The sequence below is a fragment of the Seriola lalandi genome, unplaced genomic scaffold (genome assembly GCF_002814215.2).
Source record: "Seriola lalandi dorsalis isolate HSWRI2012SDOR001 ecotype SW California unplaced genomic scaffold, Sedor1 jcf7180002054355, whole genome shotgun sequence".
In the NCBI taxonomy this organism is placed as follows: domain Eukaryota; kingdom Metazoa; phylum Chordata; class Actinopteri; order Carangiformes; family Carangidae; genus Seriola; species Seriola lalandi.
The window spans coordinates 316824-337481 of record NW_019524908.1 but is presented as its reverse complement, the minus strand read 5'-3'; the positions used below and the strand labels follow the sequence as shown (position 1 = coordinate 337481).

Below are 20658 nucleotides of genomic sequence, written 5' to 3'. Positions count from 1 at the left end.
AAAAAAAAAAAAAAAAAAAAACAAGCAAACCACTGAGAAAAAGATCTCACTCACACACACACACACACACACACACACACACACACACATCTCATTAGTTTGCTGATCACCAGTCAATGGGAGGTGCTTTGCAACATTTTGACCAATACAGGAAGTAAGAGAAAAAAAATTAATGTAGAAGTCTACTAATATATCTATTACTTCACAATTTTAACATCTATGGTCATCTTACAATATAGTGCAACATCAAAAACTGAACATCATAAGCTTCACAAATGTTTTTTATATTACATGGTTGTTGTATCAGATTGCCCACCCCTGCAGATGAGACATTTAAGTGCTAACAGAGAAATCGGAACTTTTATTTTACAATACTATGATACATAACAGCTCTGTGGTTCAGTGACTGGAATCTGTCACACTGCTTATTTACATCAGGACTGGTCACATGATTGAGCTAAACTGTAACAGCAACAAGGTAAAAGGATGAAACTGCTGAGGTTCAGCACCATGGACAGCTCCTCACATAACACAAAGAAAAGCAGCGAATCCACACAATGAGAACCACAGAATAACAAACACAGACAAACACACACACACACACACACACCTACCTTAATATATTCATGGGGACCTTACTATGGCCTTTACCATCATTAGTACAGTACGCCCGTGTTGTGCAGGAATGTTAGTTCGTATGGCTTTTTGACGTTTGTTTTAATGTGTTTATTTAATATATGATCCAGTCTCTGTGGTTCGCTTCTGATCTGTAAATAACGGAGGTCATGTTAACCCAGATCACCCTTGTCATTATGTCCCAGCTCATTAGAAGGTCTCCATCTTACATACACGCAGTATGTGTTAAATAGTATGATGGATTAAATTAAGTTTGCGTACAACACAATCTAAAAAAAGGCTACCCATTAAATCAGCCCCACAACTAATACTTTAACATCAATAAATGATAATTATTCTTAGTATTACTGGATTGTAGTTTCCACTGATGTAATTTGTGGTGTTTGATTGGACTTTAATTTCAGCTATAACCTGTCTCAATTTCCTGTAACAACCTTCACATCATTAATACTTTATACTGTAATTATGCATCTTTTTCTACAGTGACTCATCCACATGAATGATATTATTATAGACTGTTCATTCGTTGACTTTTTTACTGCTTTAGAGCGGCCTTGCTTCGACTGTGTGGTCGTCGTGGAGGATGCAGTTTGTGCCGCTCTTGAGCTGTACTGCAGTTTACAGAGAGGTGTCTCTGATATTTAGATTATTTAATTCTTTAAATGCAGTTTTAATGTCATCTTTTATGTTGTATTTTTTATGTAATTCCACTTTGCCTTATTTCTGAGTGCTACTATATAAATAAACTAAGCTGTTACTGATATGAATGGGGTGGAGAAATAATAGAAACACCTGTCCATACAATGCAATACAATTCATCAGCACCACACACTACTTCATTTAAAATGACCATAAAGTTGAATAGTTATATAAAACAAATTATAACATTAATGAAGAAGGATTTATTGCAGGATTAGACTGCATTTGTTTTAGCTGGGTGTTCCTAATAAACTGCAAACTGTGAGTATAGTTTGTGAGTATTTGTTTATATTTTTGTTTAGTTGATGCACTCAGATTTCATGCTGATACTGTAAGTTGCTTTGTGGACACTCATCAGCAACACTGACCCACGAAACTGCCCTTTTACTCCTGTGCTCAATAGAGAAACTAAGATCAGTCTGATGCATTTTAGCATCAGGAATCTATTAAACTTTTGTCATTTCCATTGTGCTCGACTCCAAAAGCAACTTTTTGTTTGGCTGCACTTCCGTTTGAGATGAAGACAGAACCTGTCAGTCAATTTGAGGACCTGTGTTACAGCCCTGGGTCAAGGGGTGAACGCTACTGTTAGAATTACGTACTGTCCAAAATGTGGTCAACGCTGCCACCTAGTGGACCAGAAAATGTAGTGAATTTAAACAGTGAAAAGCAGGAACCACATGAAGCTCCATCACACCTGAGGTGATTAAAAATGTCAGCAATAGTTGAAGGAACTCCAATATTGCTTCTAATTACCACAGTAATCTTCATACATACAGTATTTTAATCACTGTCTGGAAACACCTACAGCTCCTGAGTAGACAACCACAGGATCAGCACCTTGGAGAGCGCTGTTTCATGGTGTCTTAACTTTAACTGCACCAGATGTATGCAGGGGATTTTTTGAGGCATAAACAAATGAGAGCAAACACTGCCTGCAGCCAAAAAGGGGTAAAATGGGGTTACTCACTCATTCAGCAACATTACAACTACTTACTTTGCTCAGCTACTCTTGCTTACCACATATTTGGGCATTGTTAATATCACTGGGGTTTTCAATGCATAGATAGAGAGAGAAAGGCCATGGATAAAAACAAGGCCCGACACACAAAGAATGAAAGAGATAAAGGCAGTCAGCCAGTTCCATAGATCAGGGCTATTATAGGATGGCTGGTCTTAAGTCTACACTAGAGGAAAGGACATTTTCGACAGGCCAATGTAATGGATGTCCAAAGTGATTTCTCACGAACAAAATTGTGCATTCAGCTTGGAAACAACAGGGGTCCGATTCAGCTCTATAGCTGGCCACCTGTCCACCCTGCATTTTCTCCCTCTCATTCATTTGTTCCCCATCTCATTGATCTGTGTATTCACTTTAGCTTCACTTAGTGAATCACAGATCAACAAACAAATGAACTGCCACAAAAATAAATATGCACATGCTGGTTTTACTTTCTGTATTATCTTGTTCCCACCTCAAATGCAAATCCGACAGTCATAAATTGCTGCATTTTAAGCTGTTTGAGTCACAGTAAAATAAGATATAAGCTGCTCTGATTTTGAAAGCTATAAACATTTCTTTTGTACAAAAGTGTACAGTGGTTTTTCATTCAGAGCATGCAACATGGTGTTTAATATACAAAAGCCAAGTGGATGGGTTTTGATTTTCCCTTTTCTCCAGTGCTGTAGTATTAGTGGTAATATTACTTAATTTACTGTTTGGATATTATGTATAACAATCAGTTCCCTGTATTAGACATATGAATGGTTTGAATACAAATTTGGGAATTACAAAAAAAAAAAAAAAAAAAAAACTGGACCTTCCTTGCACCCCTTAAGCTATTTTGGTTATGTGTTGGGTTCATCATTGCTTGATGAATGAGGGGTGGCCTTACAAATTAAATGATCTAAATGAATGAGCAAGACAGAGACACAACACAGTGGTGTTATTCAGTCTGAGGCTTTCTACATTGTAAATGATATATGCTTCGGGTTCACAGAAGTTTTGTGGTCATCATTAAGCACACAGAAGCAGCCTGGCAGGTCAGTAAAGTCAAAGTCAGCTTCCTACTGCAGTCAGCCATGGCAGGAGGCAAAATGTATTGCCTAAACTGGCATAGGCATTTGTAAAGATATTTATTGGAGCTGAAGTAGCCAAAAAGGCTGCAAAAAAAAAAAAAAAAAAATGTAGATTTGATCTCAACATTAGTAGAGACAACAACCCTGCCAAAACAGAGGAGGACAAAAGAGGATGTTTGGTTTATTAAGTATTAATAAATTATTATTAAGATCTCTATGCTCCTAATCCATTGCTCAATTGGTATTAATCCAATAATGTAAGACTGGTGGCATTAGGTTGCAAGCAGGTTTACATTTTAAATCAATGCAGCTGCTGGCTGGTTAGTTATGACTTATGCTCAGGGTGGTGGAAAGGCTCCTGGACAAAATTAAGCTACACATGCTGTGCAGTTCAGGCAATATGCTTGACGTATGGATTGACAGCACTGATAATTTACCAGTCAGCGGCACACTGACCCGCTCTAGACTCCTCCGTCACTGCCAGCAAGTGTAATATGTACATTACATCAGCCTCCCCCAGCCATTCAGCCAATCAAATGCTAGCATACCTAAATCGGTCATCTCGGAAAAGCAGACTTTGGGAGGGTACAGTAGAATTATTTTAATGACTTCACTCCAAACATAGTGTGAACGTGTTGTATGCAAACCCACACCCATGCAGAACCTACAACTGTCACAGCACAGGCAGGGAGACGCAACCGCAGACACACACAAAGGCAGTTAAGTGCAGCGAACATGCATAGTAACAAAATGTCTCAAACTTACAGGCAGACAGAAACATTTTGAACTCGAACACAAAGCAGGCAGGAAGAGAAACAGTAACCACTGATTAAAAACACTGTGGAACAAACACAGGAACAAAACAAACAACCAGAAAACGCGTGCAGGGAACACAGAAACTAAATACACAACTAAGGCAAAGTTAATAGAGAACAGGTGAAATTAATTGGGGCGGGGCAGCCATCAAACAGGCGGGAAACAGACAAAGCAAAGCAGCTAACAGATACAAAATGTATCCAAATTTCAAAATAAAACAGGAACAAATAACAGTCAGGGGAAGATAATGGCAACACCAGCAAAAAAGTTATTAAGAAAAAAAAAGAGTTAACTCTGCATTTGCAATGCAGCACAATTTAAGTGCTCAGGAGAAATGGACGACCATGATGTGAAATGAGTGAAACAGCTGTGGTGCAAGAAAGAAAAAAATGGAGATGCTGGGGAATATGAGTCATTTGATTAATCAGAATTTAGATCTGATCAGAAGATAATTAATCTCTATGTTTACTTGGGAGTGTGAGCACACACACATACACCAGGCCGAGGGTCTCAAAAATGAGCACAATCCTCAGGAGCTCTGACTCATTGACGTTTTCACTGCTTTCTTTCCAAAGGTCACTCCTACTTCTTAAAGCTGAAATGGGTTGGAGGGGAAGAAAAGAGGCATAGGCCCTACTGGGGGAAATTCACATTAGAAATGAAACCATGAGGATTAGTGTCATTAAAATGCATCAATTAAGATTGCATTAAGACAAGTGTTCTACCAGCAGTCATTTCCCTTCTATTTCACTCACTTTAAATAAGTCCATTTGCCTTTTATAATCAATGGCCCAGAATTTACTGTCTGGAACTCTTATGGTGGGACGTGAGCCTGAATTAAAGAACATCTTTCAGCAGTTTCAGGCCACTTGACTGTATAAACACTGCCCCCCAGTGATGCATTTGAGAACTGCAGTTTCTCAGTATTCCAGTACAGGAAATGCTGAGCTAGATAAATGATAATGGCCATGTATAAATCCGTCAAATACACAATAGACCCTCCAAGTGAGCAGTCACACCCCCCCCCCCCCTTACTTTGGTGTTCCCGGTCAAATTTGACTGGTCTGGTTTAACTGCTCTTACATTAACACGAAAAACATAATTCAAACACAATCATCACCAAATTTTATTTAACACCTTTTAATGCTGTAAACAATGTCTTCAACCAGTGGTGAACATGAATAACTGCAGTGAATATACAAAGAATAGACACTGAAAATTACAATAATAATCAAAACAGAGACCAAATTCACAGAACATGAGAAAATCAACATGAATAGTCATCTGTGTGTGTGTGTGTGTGTGTGTGTGTGTGTGTGTGTGTGTGGTGTGTGTGTGTGTGTGTGTGTGTGCGCGTGTTCACACACAGGAGTGGCATTGTACAATCAGGTTGGAGTGTGCCTTGCAAATGTAGGCATCACATTTGTAGCATGTCAGTCTTATTTTATTGTCTCCTGGGGCACAGCTGTCATCCACATGAGATATTGCGTACCATGTTGGCCCTGGAGTCATCCCTACAATGTTTTCCACCGGGAACACCAAATGTGTTACAAAGTTGATTTGATCGATCAAAATTCAATGAAAGTGGTGATCAACAATTTTATATGTTCAAATGCCAAGTGTGGAGGATATCATAAGGCCTTGAGACAATCAGAGGAAAATAAAATTTTTATGATTTTATGAATTTGTAAATCAGTCAGATTTGACCCAAACACCACAGGAGGGTTAAATTAAAATTAAATTAAATTAAATTAAATGGCTGTGAGCGGTGTGGTGCCCACACCGACTGTTCCCCCTCCCAAGCGAAAAGCTACGGGGTTTTCCGGGAGTGCACACTCACACACGCCCAGGACTGACCACTTGAGGACACACAGCAAAATCTCTGTCAGTATGGTGAATACAGCAACACAACAATAAAACAATGATTCGACAGCAGGAGTGTTACTAACGTCCCCAAGGGATACCCACACTGCGGGGCAGAGCTCCTTGGCATGAACCGGTGGGTGTCCTTCTGTTGCTGGACGGCGGGTGGGCGCTCGGGACTGCTGCTGCCTCTCAGATGGTCGTTCTGGCTCCCGATTCCTCCCTCTGCTCGTCTTGCTGTGCATCTGTCCGTGCACTTGCTAGACAGAGCCGGCTCTCTTTTCTCGGGCAAACTCTGGTCTCCCCGTCTCCCACGTCTTCCGTGCCAGACGAGTTCCCTTGAAAGACCCTGACGAGTTCCCTTGAAAGGGGACTCGTCGGGGTCGTCCAGGTCCGAGTCAGAGAGGGGATCAGCAAGCATGCAAAGGGGCCTGAAGACCGACGAGGGTGCTGGCTGAGAGGATTGAGGCACCCTCAAGAAAGACATGAGGCTGGCGTAGGCCGCTGGGTCAATTTCTTTGGTCGGTTTGTACTGTCAGGGTATGAGGGGTAAGGCTGGACCCAAAATGCAGCCAACACTTGGGGGACGGTGCAAAAGGTTTATTTAACAAAACAAGAAGCTTACACACAACACTGGTGAAGCACAGGAACTTAAAACAGGAGACAGGAACAGACAACATGAACAGACTGAGGACAACCACACATGAACAGCTCTGCGACCAACCAGACATGAACAGGCACATGAACCGACGAGGACAAACCCAGAAATCAACAGACGAACCGACACAGACAAAGGGGAGCACAAAGACTATATAGACACAAGGGAGGCAAGGGTGATAGAACACAGGTGAAACACATTAGGGCGGGGCAGACAATCACCACACAGAAACAGGACCAAGACAGGAAGCAAAAACACCGAGACACACAAGGAAACAAATTACAAAATAAAACAGGAAGTGAGAAAAAGTCCAAACAAAACTAACAAAAAGTGTCTGCCATGGCAAACCATGAGGTGAACAATTTCACATTTGTTCTGAACTCTACACTGTGAACGTCAGGATAACCACACACACACCAGGTGTTTAAAACAGACATTAAAAACTATATAACATGTTTAAAAAAACATTTAACAGCAATTCAGCTTCTGAATTTGTATTGCAGTCTATGGGAGAGCAAATATGATAGTTGAAAAGTTTCTGTAGCTCAAAGTAAATTCAATATGTCTGCTGCTGTATTTACTCAATGCTATTGCATTGAAGGCACATAATAAATATAGTTGCTTAATTTGTATCTTAAACTGAGAAAAATGCATCTGTTCATGTATCATGGCCGTACCAGTATCTTCATTCGAGGGTATTTCACTCGTGAAGTATTACACAATTTATCTTGGGAATAGAAACCACGAGTGCATGAAGAAACTAGCACACTTGCATATTTTTCATATTGTTATTCTGTGAAGCTTCTGTTCTTCATGGCTGTCTTAACAGCCTGCAGCAACACCAAAGGCTCAATGAGTGAGTTTCATAGAAAGCTTTGCCGAGCCCTGAAATGTGTTATTCACATCACACAGTTTTCTGCCACCACGGGACCCAGCAGCTCCTTCTGAACACAAATACCTACATGAAACAGAGTCTGTATGTTTTAAATATAGCTCCAATACAGGAAAATGTTTCTAAATAATGATCTGCTTGAAGGCTTATGTCACTGTTATTGTTTTTTTTTTCTTTAAAAACAATGTTGATAGATTCACCTTGAATACAGGAAGCATTTCGGCAGTTTGTGTCATGCTACTCACTCATACACACACACACAAATAAATGAGCAGGATGCCAACTAGAATGTATTAACAATATTTATTCACTACAAGTTCCAGTGTTATTGTTCCTATTTCATTTAAATCCAACAGTAAGAACAAGATGTATTTTTATACATATTTACAGATTGTTTTTTATTATTGGCAATATACCACAGGTAATTATTTATCTATATATGTACAACCCATATACCACCTTGTGTACCATATGCCAACCTATGGCCAGGGTAGAAGACGAGATGTTTATTTAATCTGGGTTAAAACCTCAGTAGATTTCTACTGATTGTGCTCTCCTTCCTCCATTGCAAATGGAGGGTAGAGTTAGTGTAAAATAATCTCAGTTTAGCTTTTCCAGCTTGCCATTCTCTCTGGAAAGAATAAAGCCATAAATCTTAGAAGAAAAGTTCTTTAATGTTGTCAGTGTTCAGGGCAGGGACACTTGGAGAAATGGTGACAGGAATCTACACAGACAGAGGACTTTATTCTGAAAACTCTGTCAGCCAAAAAAGTCAGGGAGATAATGATTGATAATTGAATTTCTGACCTCTTTGAGCCTCTGTATTTATAAATCAGTGTGTGTGTATATGTATGTCTTGCAGGTGGACTGTAGCTCTGCCACACAGTAGCCAGTAGCCTTGAAGAAAAACAGGATGAATATGTGTGTAAAAGCAGTGGGAGGGTGTGTAGCTGACCTAGGTCAACTCTATGCTGATAAAGATGCATGTTTGTGGTGGATCTAAACTGGCGCGTAATGCAGTAGCTAGTGAATAAATAAAATTGCCATTATGACTTCCAGGGAAAAATCAGGAAAAGTTCAGAATTATCCAGGTCCATGTAAACTGCAGGTCTACACATCTGACAACAAACTGTGATGGAAAACCAGTGTTGACTTGTACTCATCAGGTCTATATTCAGGACTCAGTCCATGTATGTGTTAATTAAAGGATGACATCAACAATACAAAAGTACATTATCTTGGCTGGAATTAATTATACCTATGATCCAAACATTTGTTGGGTTTATTAATGTTTCCTCCATCTCGAATTTTAAGTTAATACTACGCTCACTGCTAAATCTTCTTTTTAATTTTCAAATTCGATTAACTTTAATAGTACTCTGTGTTTTGAGTGCATCTAACAGTCCCTAAGTCAGTGAAGTCATCTGGATCAAATAATAGTAATGAAAAATAGTTTTCACCATAAGTCATGACATTCTATTTGTTGAAGTACGAGCACTTTTTTGTTTCTACGTTAGATTTTAAATGCCAATTCAAAAAAAAAAAAACATAAATTAAACATAGAGAGAAATTACTTTTGAACACTCGTTCCAATACTGCATGTAAAATACAAATAATAAGACAGTTCAGACTGTTCTCCACCAGTGAAATTTGGTTAAAATACAAAAAACAGTAGGTCAGAAACACAGTGATACTTTCTACCATGTACAGCTTAGGTGTCTCTTATTTAGAGTTAAACATATAGTCATTAGTGTTAAACCATACTGTCCTTACCTCAGACCTGGTAATGAAATGGCAATACTCATTAGAAAATGAAATCATAAAAAAAAAAATCACTTGATTGAAACCAATAACACTGTCTATCAAATCCAGCTTGTTGTCTAATGTAAGAAAAAGAACCATTTTAAAATTAAGACACGTGAGTTGTAAAATATGTATCAGTCAGACATGTATTTTCTTTGATCCACAAACTAGCCTAATGTTGTAGTTACAGTATGTACAGTAGAAAACAGTAGGTGTTAGCCTTTGTCAAAGGAAAATTTTTTTTTAAATATATATTTGTCTCTTTATAAAGCATTTATGAAATAAGACATCCCCTTATCCCCGTCCTCTCAAAGCAGCACTGATGTGACATGAACCAGATTAGTACAACAACAAGGGTGAACACAGCAAAGACTACAACAATATCCATCTGCAGTTGCTCATTAGCTTCTTGTGAAAAGTTTTGTGCAGCTTAAAATACAGCACATGCACTATCTTCAAATATCACCGGTATTTTGCATGTGCAGAGAAGTTTTGATCCATGTTGTATGGGTAAGTATTTCATTAGTAAGACTGAGTTATTATTCATAAGACAGCAATTTTGATATATGCTCTGAAAAGTGCAACAAAACGAAAATATTTGCATTCAGTGAAGTAAAATATAGTCAGTGATGTATTGCACCCAGTAAAACGTGTCTTTCTAAGCTTCTAAGGCCATTTTAACCACCATTATTTCATTCTTATACTTTCATCCTTTAAGTTTCTCTCAACACAACATTCACTTTTTCCAATGCACAAGCCTCATCATCATTAGCATTACTTTTAATCCAAGTTACAAATGCGAGAAGAAATTATAAGAAATAATATGGACTTAATTTGTCATCCTAAAACAAGGGACACATGCATTTATGTGGGAATCCGAGCTCACTTCTCTCTGACCATGCAGTATGGACACACTGAGATGAAAATGCCTTGTGTTGCTTTGAGTCCAAATAAAACACAATCATCACAACCATCCGGCCCTGAATGAGATCTGGGAATCCAGGTTGTGCTGGAATATTCCCTCCAGTGTTGTAAAGTGGTTGAAAAGTAGTTCCCACCAGCACCCGCCAGGACAATCCATCCAATAAGGGGACAAATAAGTTCTGTGTAGTGCTTGTCTACAAAATGGAGGGTCTTGTCCATCAAGGAATTGGCATTAAATGAACTCTGCACTGTAAAATCCCAGTTTGTTTTGAGATAAAAAGGTCGAGACATACAGAAAGAAAGACACAGCTGAAAAGGGCAGTGGGCTGCTTCAGCCCATATCCTGTCTGTTTTTCATCAGTGGATTTCAAACTTCACAACCAAACACTCATTTAATCTCGTTTTCAAAGCTAACAGTTTACCCAATCAGATTTCAGACCAGCGAGCCTGCTCTGCTCTGGGCGGGCACCATGACAGGTACTGCCCCCATCCGCTCCAGCGTGGCCTGGCTGACGGCGTAGGAGTGTGTGTGTTGCCCATGTGTTGATGTCACCACTGGTTTGAGGCTCACAGTGCCGTTGCTGCGCACCATGGTGGGAGGGGACGGGGCAGAGTTCGTGGTGACCACCAGAGTCTTTGGTGGCGGGAGTGTGTGGCTGCCATTGGCAAACGATGTTGTTGTTGCCGTTGTGGGCGGCGCATGGCGGGACAGTGGTGCTGAGCCAGGCGCTGTGACCACTGTGCTATGGCTGTGTCCTGCATTCTGGGCCTGTCCATGTGGGCCATGGGCAGCAGTGGAGAAGGTCTGGCGTGTGTCTCCATTGTAGCGAGTGTAGGAGTTGGTGTCATAGTTGGGTTTGGGGTTGTGCCAGTAGCGGCTATTGTACGTGTTGGTAGACGTCAGCGTGTCGTTCTCCGATGATGAGGCGTCTGCGTGGAAAGCCTTCACTGATGATGACCTCTTAGGAGGAAGGTCATCTTCTCTGTTGGGGAGAGATTTCAAAGAGAGGTCACTATGGTTGGACAAACATCTGCACCTTTAAATGCAACTTCAAAGTCCCGTTTATTAGCTTAAAATATATCTGCTCTTATCAATATATTTACATTAACCCTGGACCAGTGATGTACAGTATATTGTAAAAGAAGTTTATTCAGATGTCAGAGTAAATAGCCTCACTTTATATACATTTATATTCTTATGACACGCGAAGAACTAGAAGAATAAGCAACTGATATAACAAAGTTTAAGTTCAGTGTTTTATTAGATTCACAGATTCAGTTCCTCTTCTGTTTCGTTTTATAGGACACATAAATTTAATGGAAGTTCAGCTTCTATAATAATACTAAAGGTTAGTAATTGTTCAAAATTCAAACATAGTAAAAAAAATGCTAGTTAGACATACATTCTTGAATCCTTGATGCTTTATCACTGACTGGAGTTGATATCAGTAAAATAAGCATAGCAATAAGATTGGCAATTAGTTCATCCTCTAATATTTAGCACATTTGAATCATTAAAAATGAAAAGAGCTCTTCTATGTAGTCAAGTTGCAACACACAGACAGAATCTAAAAACTAATTATATATTCATTTTTGATCTTTCAAGACTCAACTACAGCAGGTGGTCACAACACCTGAAACACCTGTGCAAATAATGCCATAGCAACAAAGGTGCCAAAAACTGGTGATCTTACATGGTCTGAGACAGGAAGCAAAACAAAGAACATCATAAGCTTTAAAAGGTGGGATTTGTTACTGGGCTATTCATTATTTTAAAAAGTGTCAACAATTTTGTTAATAAAAACAACTTTGAATTCACCTGTTGTTTTTATGAGGAGTAATTTTGGGCCGAAGAGTTTTGCTCCTGATGTATTTGACTCAGATAATATATAGGCTATTCCATTGTGAGGAAAGGCAGAGCCATGTGGGTGGAAGCAGTAAATTTGGGATCATAGTTGAGCCCAAAATGAAGCAGCTCTTATCCCATCAACCAAAGCCTTTGATATCTGAACAATGAGTTATCTTCCAAACGTTTCATGGAGTGATTTAGGGAAGAAATTGCAGCCCATTTAAACAACTGAAAAAGCTTCACAGACTGTTTGAACAGAGAAATTATTGATGATGGAAGAAAATTGCTGCCAGGAGATAAAATTAAGCTGAACACTGACAGACTTATTATTCTACAATAGGAAACACAAAGCTGCTGCTACATCTTATCACCTTTTAAAATTGAGATGATAGACCACAAATGCAGTCTCCACTCTGACACAGTTGCCTGTTTTTCTCACACTAAAAACTACGGTAGCTTTTGGTTGCAAATGGCCTGTGACCAACCTGATCTCATTGGGGATCTCCTCCTCATCGTATTTGTTCTTGTTCTTCCAGTAAAAGAGTGTGACCACTACTAAAAGGGAACAGATGACGACAGCCAGGACTCCTGTAGCGATGGTCCCTGCTATCAGACCTACACTCTGAGGCTGGGCTGCAAGACACAGAGACAAGAGGGGAAAGTGTCACAAGACAAGCCAAGTAATGGACAGTAAGTTCAGTTTAAGTTATCCAGGATGGGTTGGGGATTGACTTGTTTTCAGGATCATGTGCACACTTTCAAGCCATTTGGATTTTGGATCAAGCTATTTAAGGCCTTCTCAGGTAATATGCTAATATATCTTAAAATGCAATTTCAGAACTTCATGGCAAGTGTTACCTGAATAAAAGCAGCTGTTTAAAAAGTGTTGCTGCTTGAAGTTTCTTTGTTGGACAATAGTAGCAGAACATCTCCAAGTTCAAAAATAAATATGTAGCAGGGCAAGAATGGAAACAGAGAAATCCAGGACTGCTTTGAATATGCACCAAACTGAGTAGTGCTCGCCATTCACATCTGTCCTATTCCAGTTATACTCAAGTAAAATAGAAACAGGAATGGAACAGAATAGTTTTGAGTAAAACATTTACATCTGCGCCATTTTAGCATGTTTGAGACCCACTGTGGTCTCTGACAGACAGACTAATTTTGTGTCCGTCGTGTGTACACACTCTTTTTTTGTAAACACAACGTATTTTGCTTGTCTGTCCATCCTGGAAGGGCAAACCTCTTCTGTTGCTCTTTCTGAGGTTTCTTCCATTTCTTCTTGTAAAACGTTTTTTTACTTGTTTGATTTGAGGGGCTAAGGACAGTCGGTGTTGTAATTTTGTTACAGATTGTCAAGCCCTTTGAGGCAAATTTGTGATATTTAGCTGTATAAATAAGACTTGACTTGACTTGACTCAGCACACAGCCAGTACACTTCTGACACTGAGCGTCTGCCTGTCACATATTGTCAGATGAAAAAAAAAAAAAAAGAGGCATGTTACAGTCCCTCCTGTCAAGCTATCCAAACTGTCTGACCCTGTATGACCCGAACCGACTCTCTGTCTTTTTCTCTGACTGGTGGCAGATGACAGTCCTACTGTCCGTAAGATGTTCTGGTCTTGTCCTTTGTTTGTTTGCTTGTTTTTTCTGTGTATCTGTCTTTTTGACAAGTGTTTGAGTGAGACGAGAAGGCAGCTTCTCCATCTATAAATGTGCATAGACTCAGCCATGTGTCTGCCATGTGTCAGCCTGCCTGTCTATGACAATAAAGGTGTCACATGGATGCAGCAATGAAGGAGCAGTGTGTTTGAGTGTGTTACTTACGTGCTACAACCTGCAGGTTGAGCAGACAGGTGCTTTTGCCAATAGCGTTGCTGGAGGTACACTGGTAGAGTCCAGATGTGCTGGTGCTGATGTTTCTCAGTGTGACAGTGCCCTGCATCTGGTCTGGAAGAGAAACACACAGAGCCACATTTAAAGTGACATAAACACAAACAATGTACACACAGAGCATAGTGTCAAGGCACAAAAACATGCTGTATGACCCCATGCATATCAGAAATCCTTTCAAAAACAGTGCAAAATATAACATGATTTGAAATGTGTTAAACTGAAAAAGTAATTGACAATTTTGTTTCATTTTTTACACTAATGTTTAAAGTATTGCAATACATTCAACTGAACTACAATCTACCAATAGAGGGTGCTATTTGCCTTTAATACAAGGTGTACAAGTGAGGTACAGTACACTGTGCAATTACAAAGAGTGAAGCTGCAGTTTCCTGTCTTTCATAAATGATGAAAGGGTTGAGTTGTGAGCTTAGAGTCACTGGGATGTACACTACCGGACTTGTAAAGGCTTCAGCATTTCCTGAATATCTGAGTATCAAGAAGTGAGCCAGATTTTCACCTTGACAGTGACATGACACGGCTGTATGTGTCAAACAAACAAAGTGACAAGAGTGACATTGACAAATCCAGGAAGTGATTTCAATTTGAATCAAATGCAAACAGCAGCAAACAAACCCAAATACGGCACTACGCACACTACAAATAATGTAAACATTAATGTAATTTAACTAGAAAGTAAGTAACTGCAGAGGTGATTCATGTGATACGTTACATGTTTTTCATCTAAATGCTATGTCATCTAACAAACCTTTTTCATTTTGTGACTTTTTTAAAAAAATTTTAAAACTATTTCAACTGCAATTGTGGTGAGCTACAATTTTCCTCTTTGAAGCTCTGTGAGATGTTAACATGTTGAAGAGCTGATTACCAGACATGTTAACTAGTACATCACAAATGCTGATAAAGACCTGCATTCAAGAACCCCTGTGACTGTATTTGCAGTTATGATTCAGCTTCTTCGAATGTACAATCCTCTTCCACTGTCTACAATATTTGTCTCTGTAGCTGTAAAAACATGAATTTTATTGTTGTGGGATGCTGCTATCTGCAGTTGATGTGATCTCTTTGCATATTAGCCTGCTATTGACCAGGAGTGTACAAACAAATCAAGTGACAGTGATGAAGATTATTTCAATGAACACAGCTGGAAAATAAAAAAAGGAGAGTCCACTACACTTGATCTCTGATGCTGAAAACCAACTGCAACTCTAATAATCCTGGATGGATGTTAGGTCACTAAAGTAGAAGCAGTGTGGCTACAGTTGTGTCTATTTGACACAACTGTGTCAGAGTTAGTATTCAGCATGAGAAACTGCACAAAACCAGCACTTTGCTCAAACACAAACACACTCCTGACACACAGACACACACTCGTTCACAAATTCACATGGTTTCAATCACTCCATCCATCTATCATCACCCCTCAGCAGGATCAGAGGGGAGGAACCTTCGGGCGGGCAGTTGTTCGGGCCTGGCACATGACAGGTGGCAGTGATGGTGGGATTGTTGCTGAGTCTGAGCTGCGCTAAATGTGTGAGATTTACCAGCGAAGGTGGGGCAAAAGGGAACTCCGACGGCCAGCTTGTTTGTAATACCTTGCATGGCGTTATGCGGCAGCTTGGGCAGTGCGTCCAGTTTCTCCCAGGAGTAGGACGGCGTGGGAATACCTTCCTCTGAGCTGCAGAACAGCATGATGTCACTGCCGACATCCAGAGTGCCCTGGATTCGACACGCTGGCACCGAGGGGGGTACTGGCAGATGAAGAGAGTGGGCGGTGTCATGTTAACCACTTTACAAAGCAAATGTAATGTTTTCCTAATTGCAGAGGAAATTATATATTAAAAAAAGCTGAAAGCTGAGAGCCTCATATTTCCAACCGTGCTTGCATGCTGCTTAAATTTCTGTCTTTAAAAGATTCTTCTGGTTACTTTCAAGCTGAAAAATAAACATTCAGCCTCCTACAATTTGTCACATTGATGACTGTGTTTAAATTTAATTATCTGTGGAGGTGTGAGGTTACCCAACACAGTAAGTCCGATGACGCCGATGTTGCGCCCCCCTCTGTCTGGGAGGTTGTTGACCAGGCACTGGTAGGTCCCAGTGTCGGACAGCTGGGTGTTGTTGATGAAGATGGAGGCACTTGTACTTGGCATGGTGGCCACGAAGCCCACACGACCATTGAGGTGGTTGGCGAGGCTGAACACCTGGCCGCCCTGGTAAATGATCACCTGGATTAGGACATAGGATGGAGAGAAAGATAGAAAGAAATAGATTGGTGAAATAGATAAGTAAATGGGAAGGGGAGGATGACAAAACATTGGTGATGTCAGGGAAAAGAAAGGAGAAATAAATATCTATTCTATTAAAATTATTATAGTCATAAGAACCCAGTGCCTCTTGTTATTGGATCTGTACATGAATATGATTCTTGGACATTTCCTTTAGTGGCCTGTTACAAATATCTCTCACTAGAGGGAGAGCTAGTTCTACTATGAGACTAGAAAATATTTTGACAGTGGACAGAGTAAGTAAAAGGTCTGAACATAAAAATACAAACAAACAGACAGACAAACCAAAAAACCTTTTATTTGTAAGTGGTCTTTTCTGGCTCAGTGGGTAAATTCTAGCGTAAGGAGTACATACTAAAAGTATGCTTTCATGGTCCTATAAGGCTCTTCAGATAAAAGCCTTCAGTAAATGGTATGCATAATTGAAAACATTTTATCTTGGAAATATATAAACTGCAATCTGATGAATCCAGGAGAAGCATCGCAGACAGTGTTCTGCACAAGGAATCAAATCCAGCCAGAAATAATCACAGTGAGAAGACACTTGTACAGATGAATTTGTGTCCCCAGGTTGAGGTAAGCTTGTCTCAGGTCCAAATTAAAGAGCAATGAAGGATCAGCTTGTTGAAAAGCTTCCCTCAGACTTCAAACTTGGGCTGAACAGCTCGTTTGTGAGGCCGAGCCACATGCAAAACAGCTCTCACCCCTCAGCTGGGCCCACACAAAAGATGAAGAGGACACACACACAAACGCATGGTATGCGCACACAAGTCTGGCTCTCTCACACACGCGCGTGCACTGACTCGCACGCACGCTCGCACACACACACACACACACACAAAGCGTGGAGGCGAATCAGAGGGGCTATTCACTTTGGTGAAAAGAGCCCTCATTGAACTGTTCAAAGACCCAGGCAGGGAAACAACCAGCACCAGTGTGTGTGTGTGTTTGTGTGTGTGTGTGTGTGTGCGCGCGTTTATGTGTGTGTGTGTGTGTGTGTGTGTGTGTATGTGTGTGTGAATGTGTGAGAGTGACAGTTCTGATGAAAGTGCAGGAGTGTGTATATGACTGTGTCCTCCACCACTGCTTAACTGTTGTAAATTGCACGGCTGCAATTTCCTGAATGCGGTCCGCTCGCTTTGTCCTCTTATGTGCAGATGAATAGGCAGCTCCTCAGCTGTGATGAGAGTCTGCAACTGCATCTCCTGTGTGTGTGTGAGTGTGTGTGTGTGTGTGTGTGTGTGTGTGTGTGTGTGTGTGTGTGTGTGTGTGTGTGTGTGTGTGTGTGTGTCTCTGTTATAGTGTCTCAGTGTATATTCATTTACTCATGGGGAATGCAATTTTTGAATAGTGTGCTTGTGATTGTGTGCAATTGTCCTGCCATAGTAAATGTTTCTCAGTGTATTAAGTGTCTGGTCTCACTTATATTTTGTCTGTCTGCTTTTCCTGTCAAATCGTCTTCCAGTTATCTGTCCGTCTGTCTGTCTCTCTCTACCACTCTGTTTCCCTCCCTAAGAGACAGCACTGCTATGACCTGACTCTACACTCCTGATGACCTGACAGTATAATCTGCATGCTCGGTGAAAGTGATCCAATCAATCGGCCTCCACATTCTGTTTGTGTGCTTGTGTGTGTGCATGAATGAGCGGAGGATTAAAGGAGGCCCTAACCTGTGCAGTATCTTACACCTGTCCCTGCTTTTTTTGTTTATTTGTTTTTTTCTCCTGAGGGTTTTAAACTCCTGACCATTAAAAAAGAGAGTATTGTGAACTCTTGTGTGTTTCCAGCTTTATTTGTGCCACATTCTAACTATTTTTCCAAACTGTGTCTCTGTCCACTGTGCTGAGCCACATTTATGTGTGTGCGTAAATCACCTCATCCTCCCGCATGACCTGGTTGGCTTTGTAGTTGTACGCAGGGAGAAAAGAGGTCATGGCTGGCACTCAGATGGCGGCTAGCCTTAAGAACTCTAGCTGGGCTAGCTGGATGCCCCACTGCTCACCCAGCGGTAAAACTCTGCTGTATCTTCTCCCTACTAAAATCCTACACAAGCGTACAAGCATCCTCTCTCATTGTAGTGTATCCCGAGTCTTCTCTTGCTTGATGATCCACCCTGTGAGTGTGAACCATGATTGGATACACACAGCAAACCTTAAGATATTTTCATTCACTGTACCAGTCTCATGACCGTAGCCTACTTCTGTTGGTCACAGACATGAGGGACACTGCCATCGCCTCAATAAAGCCTGAATAAATCTCTAAAACCCTCCAGCCTCCCAACAATTTACTGACTGTAAGCCGCCACTGTTATCTCCATCTATCCTCTGAGACATGTTCTGAGCATAATGGACATAATGTGTACTGTACTTTATACATTTTGTTTTAATACATAAAGAGGAAAAAATGGAAGAGCCCTCAGGAGATGAATTCAAAGAGAAATTCCATTTCCTCAGGCAGCTGGAGGTGAAATAGGAGCCACAGGCGGGAAAAAAGCCTTTTTCAGAATATAAAGAGAAAGTTGGAACAGATTGTAGAAATACAAAATAATGATGGGTATAAACTGATCCAATGATACTGTAATGAATCCAATACCAATGAAATATGTGTTTATGTTATTCTAAGTCCAATGTGTAAGGCAGGGGTAGGTGCAGTATTGGTTAGGAGGGAAGTGTCTGAAAATTTAAAGTCATTTGCTGAAAAATGTTGTTATGTTGTCACATCTAAGAGACCATGGAAAGACACTGAAAATAAGCAAAATGTGAATTTGGACATCCTTGTGTAAGCACACAATGAGTTTTATTAAACTGAAATTATTGAAAAGCAACAGCTCATCATAAAAAAGGTCCCACATAGATCACTGTGCAGGACGAACAGGTTTATACATTTATTTTTCATGGCATGACCTCCCTCAGTACACTTACTGATCAACTCACTTACTGTATGCTTAGAGTACACACATCTTGGTATCAAAGAACAACTTCACTGTAATTGAGCTTAGCCACATTAGATCTTGGGTGTTTGAAGTGTGCGAGTGATTTGGATATGGAGGAATCAGGGTGGGTCTCTGTCCTTCAACAGAAGGTTATGGGCTGAGGTCCTGCTGAAAGGTCCTTAAGAAAGACACTTAGACCTCCTACTGGTAAAAATGGCAATGCACTTCTGAAACAAGAAAAGAATTCTTCTCTGCTGATCAATGAAAAGTATCACATTATTGCGTTGAAATTGATTTGTGAATTGTAGTTTAACCCCTCCTCGGTCTTTCCACAGGGTGGATTCCCAGCCACAGACAAACATGTTATTTTTGAGTTTGTCTGAAATTGTTAATTTTCTTTGATGTGTCCGGGAAAAATTGTTTAGACAGTGTTGAACAGGGAAAAAGGGGGTCACATTTTGAGGGTATATGAATACCATGTCTATTTTATCCATCCTCTGACAGATTGTTTGGTTCAGATAAGGATCGGAATCTGATCATCTAAAATACTATGACAGATGTTCTCAATTACAGATTAACATCATTTCTGCACCACAGATTCTCTATGACCTCAATTTCACTAGAGCCTCATTTCACTCAAACTGTGCAGTTTTTACTATTTTAGGTTTTAAAAAAATCAACACTTCCCTCTCCAGGAACTGATGAAAACATATTACATTTATTTTTCACACTGAAAATAATTTAGAAATGACATTGCAAAAAGTTTTCATCAGTTCTGAAGTGACAAAACTTTTCAACAACTTTCTCTCATCAACTAAAGAAGGAGAGAATATGTAGCAAAATTGGATTGTAAAGGGTTTCAGGCATTGACAATATTAAACTAGCAGGCGCATGAGTGAAGAGAACGCTCCAAAGAACTGCATATTATTTTTTGATATATCAACTATTTTAATGATTGCAACTACAAAATCAGTTTTCAGAATTTGTTTCACAGGTGGTGTGAGAGAAGAGTGAACCTGGAGCTTTTATTAGAGCATAAATAACACCAATATCCAGCAAACAGTTTAAAGAGGATAAACAACAGCTCGGAAACATAAAACCATTGTCTAGGGTGTGTGTGTGTGTGTGTGTGTGTGCATGTGTCTGTGTGTTTATCTGGATTATCTCACACCTAGCAGCCCAGAGGAAAGAGGTCAGGACATTTGATCACAGATTACATACACAGAAAACAGCACGTGAACTTGCACACACACCCAAACACACACACAGATACACTCCTGTGAGCTACATGCCTGCATGTTGAAC

At 40.1% G+C, this 20658-nt stretch overlaps 1 protein-coding gene across 1 annotated transcript in view; it reads right to left on the bottom strand.

The window, feature by feature from the left end:
* Positions 1-7927: 7927 nt before the first annotated feature.
* Positions 7928-20658, bottom strand: part of igsf11 (immunoglobulin superfamily member 11) — a 91832-nt gene continuing 79101 nt past the window's right edge. Inside the window, exons 4-8 of the mRNA XM_023408159.1 lie at positions 16154-16361; positions 15729-15884; positions 14047-14169; positions 12705-12852; positions 7928-11353 (exon numbers count right to left, since the gene is read on the bottom strand). Coding sequence (XP_023263927.1) covers positions 10804-11353; positions 12705-12852; positions 14047-14169; positions 15729-15884; positions 16154-16361 — 1185 coding nt within the window. The 3' untranslated portion in view covers positions 7928-10803. The remainder of the gene's footprint in view (positions 11354-12704; positions 12853-14046; positions 14170-15728; positions 15885-16153; positions 16362-20658) is intronic.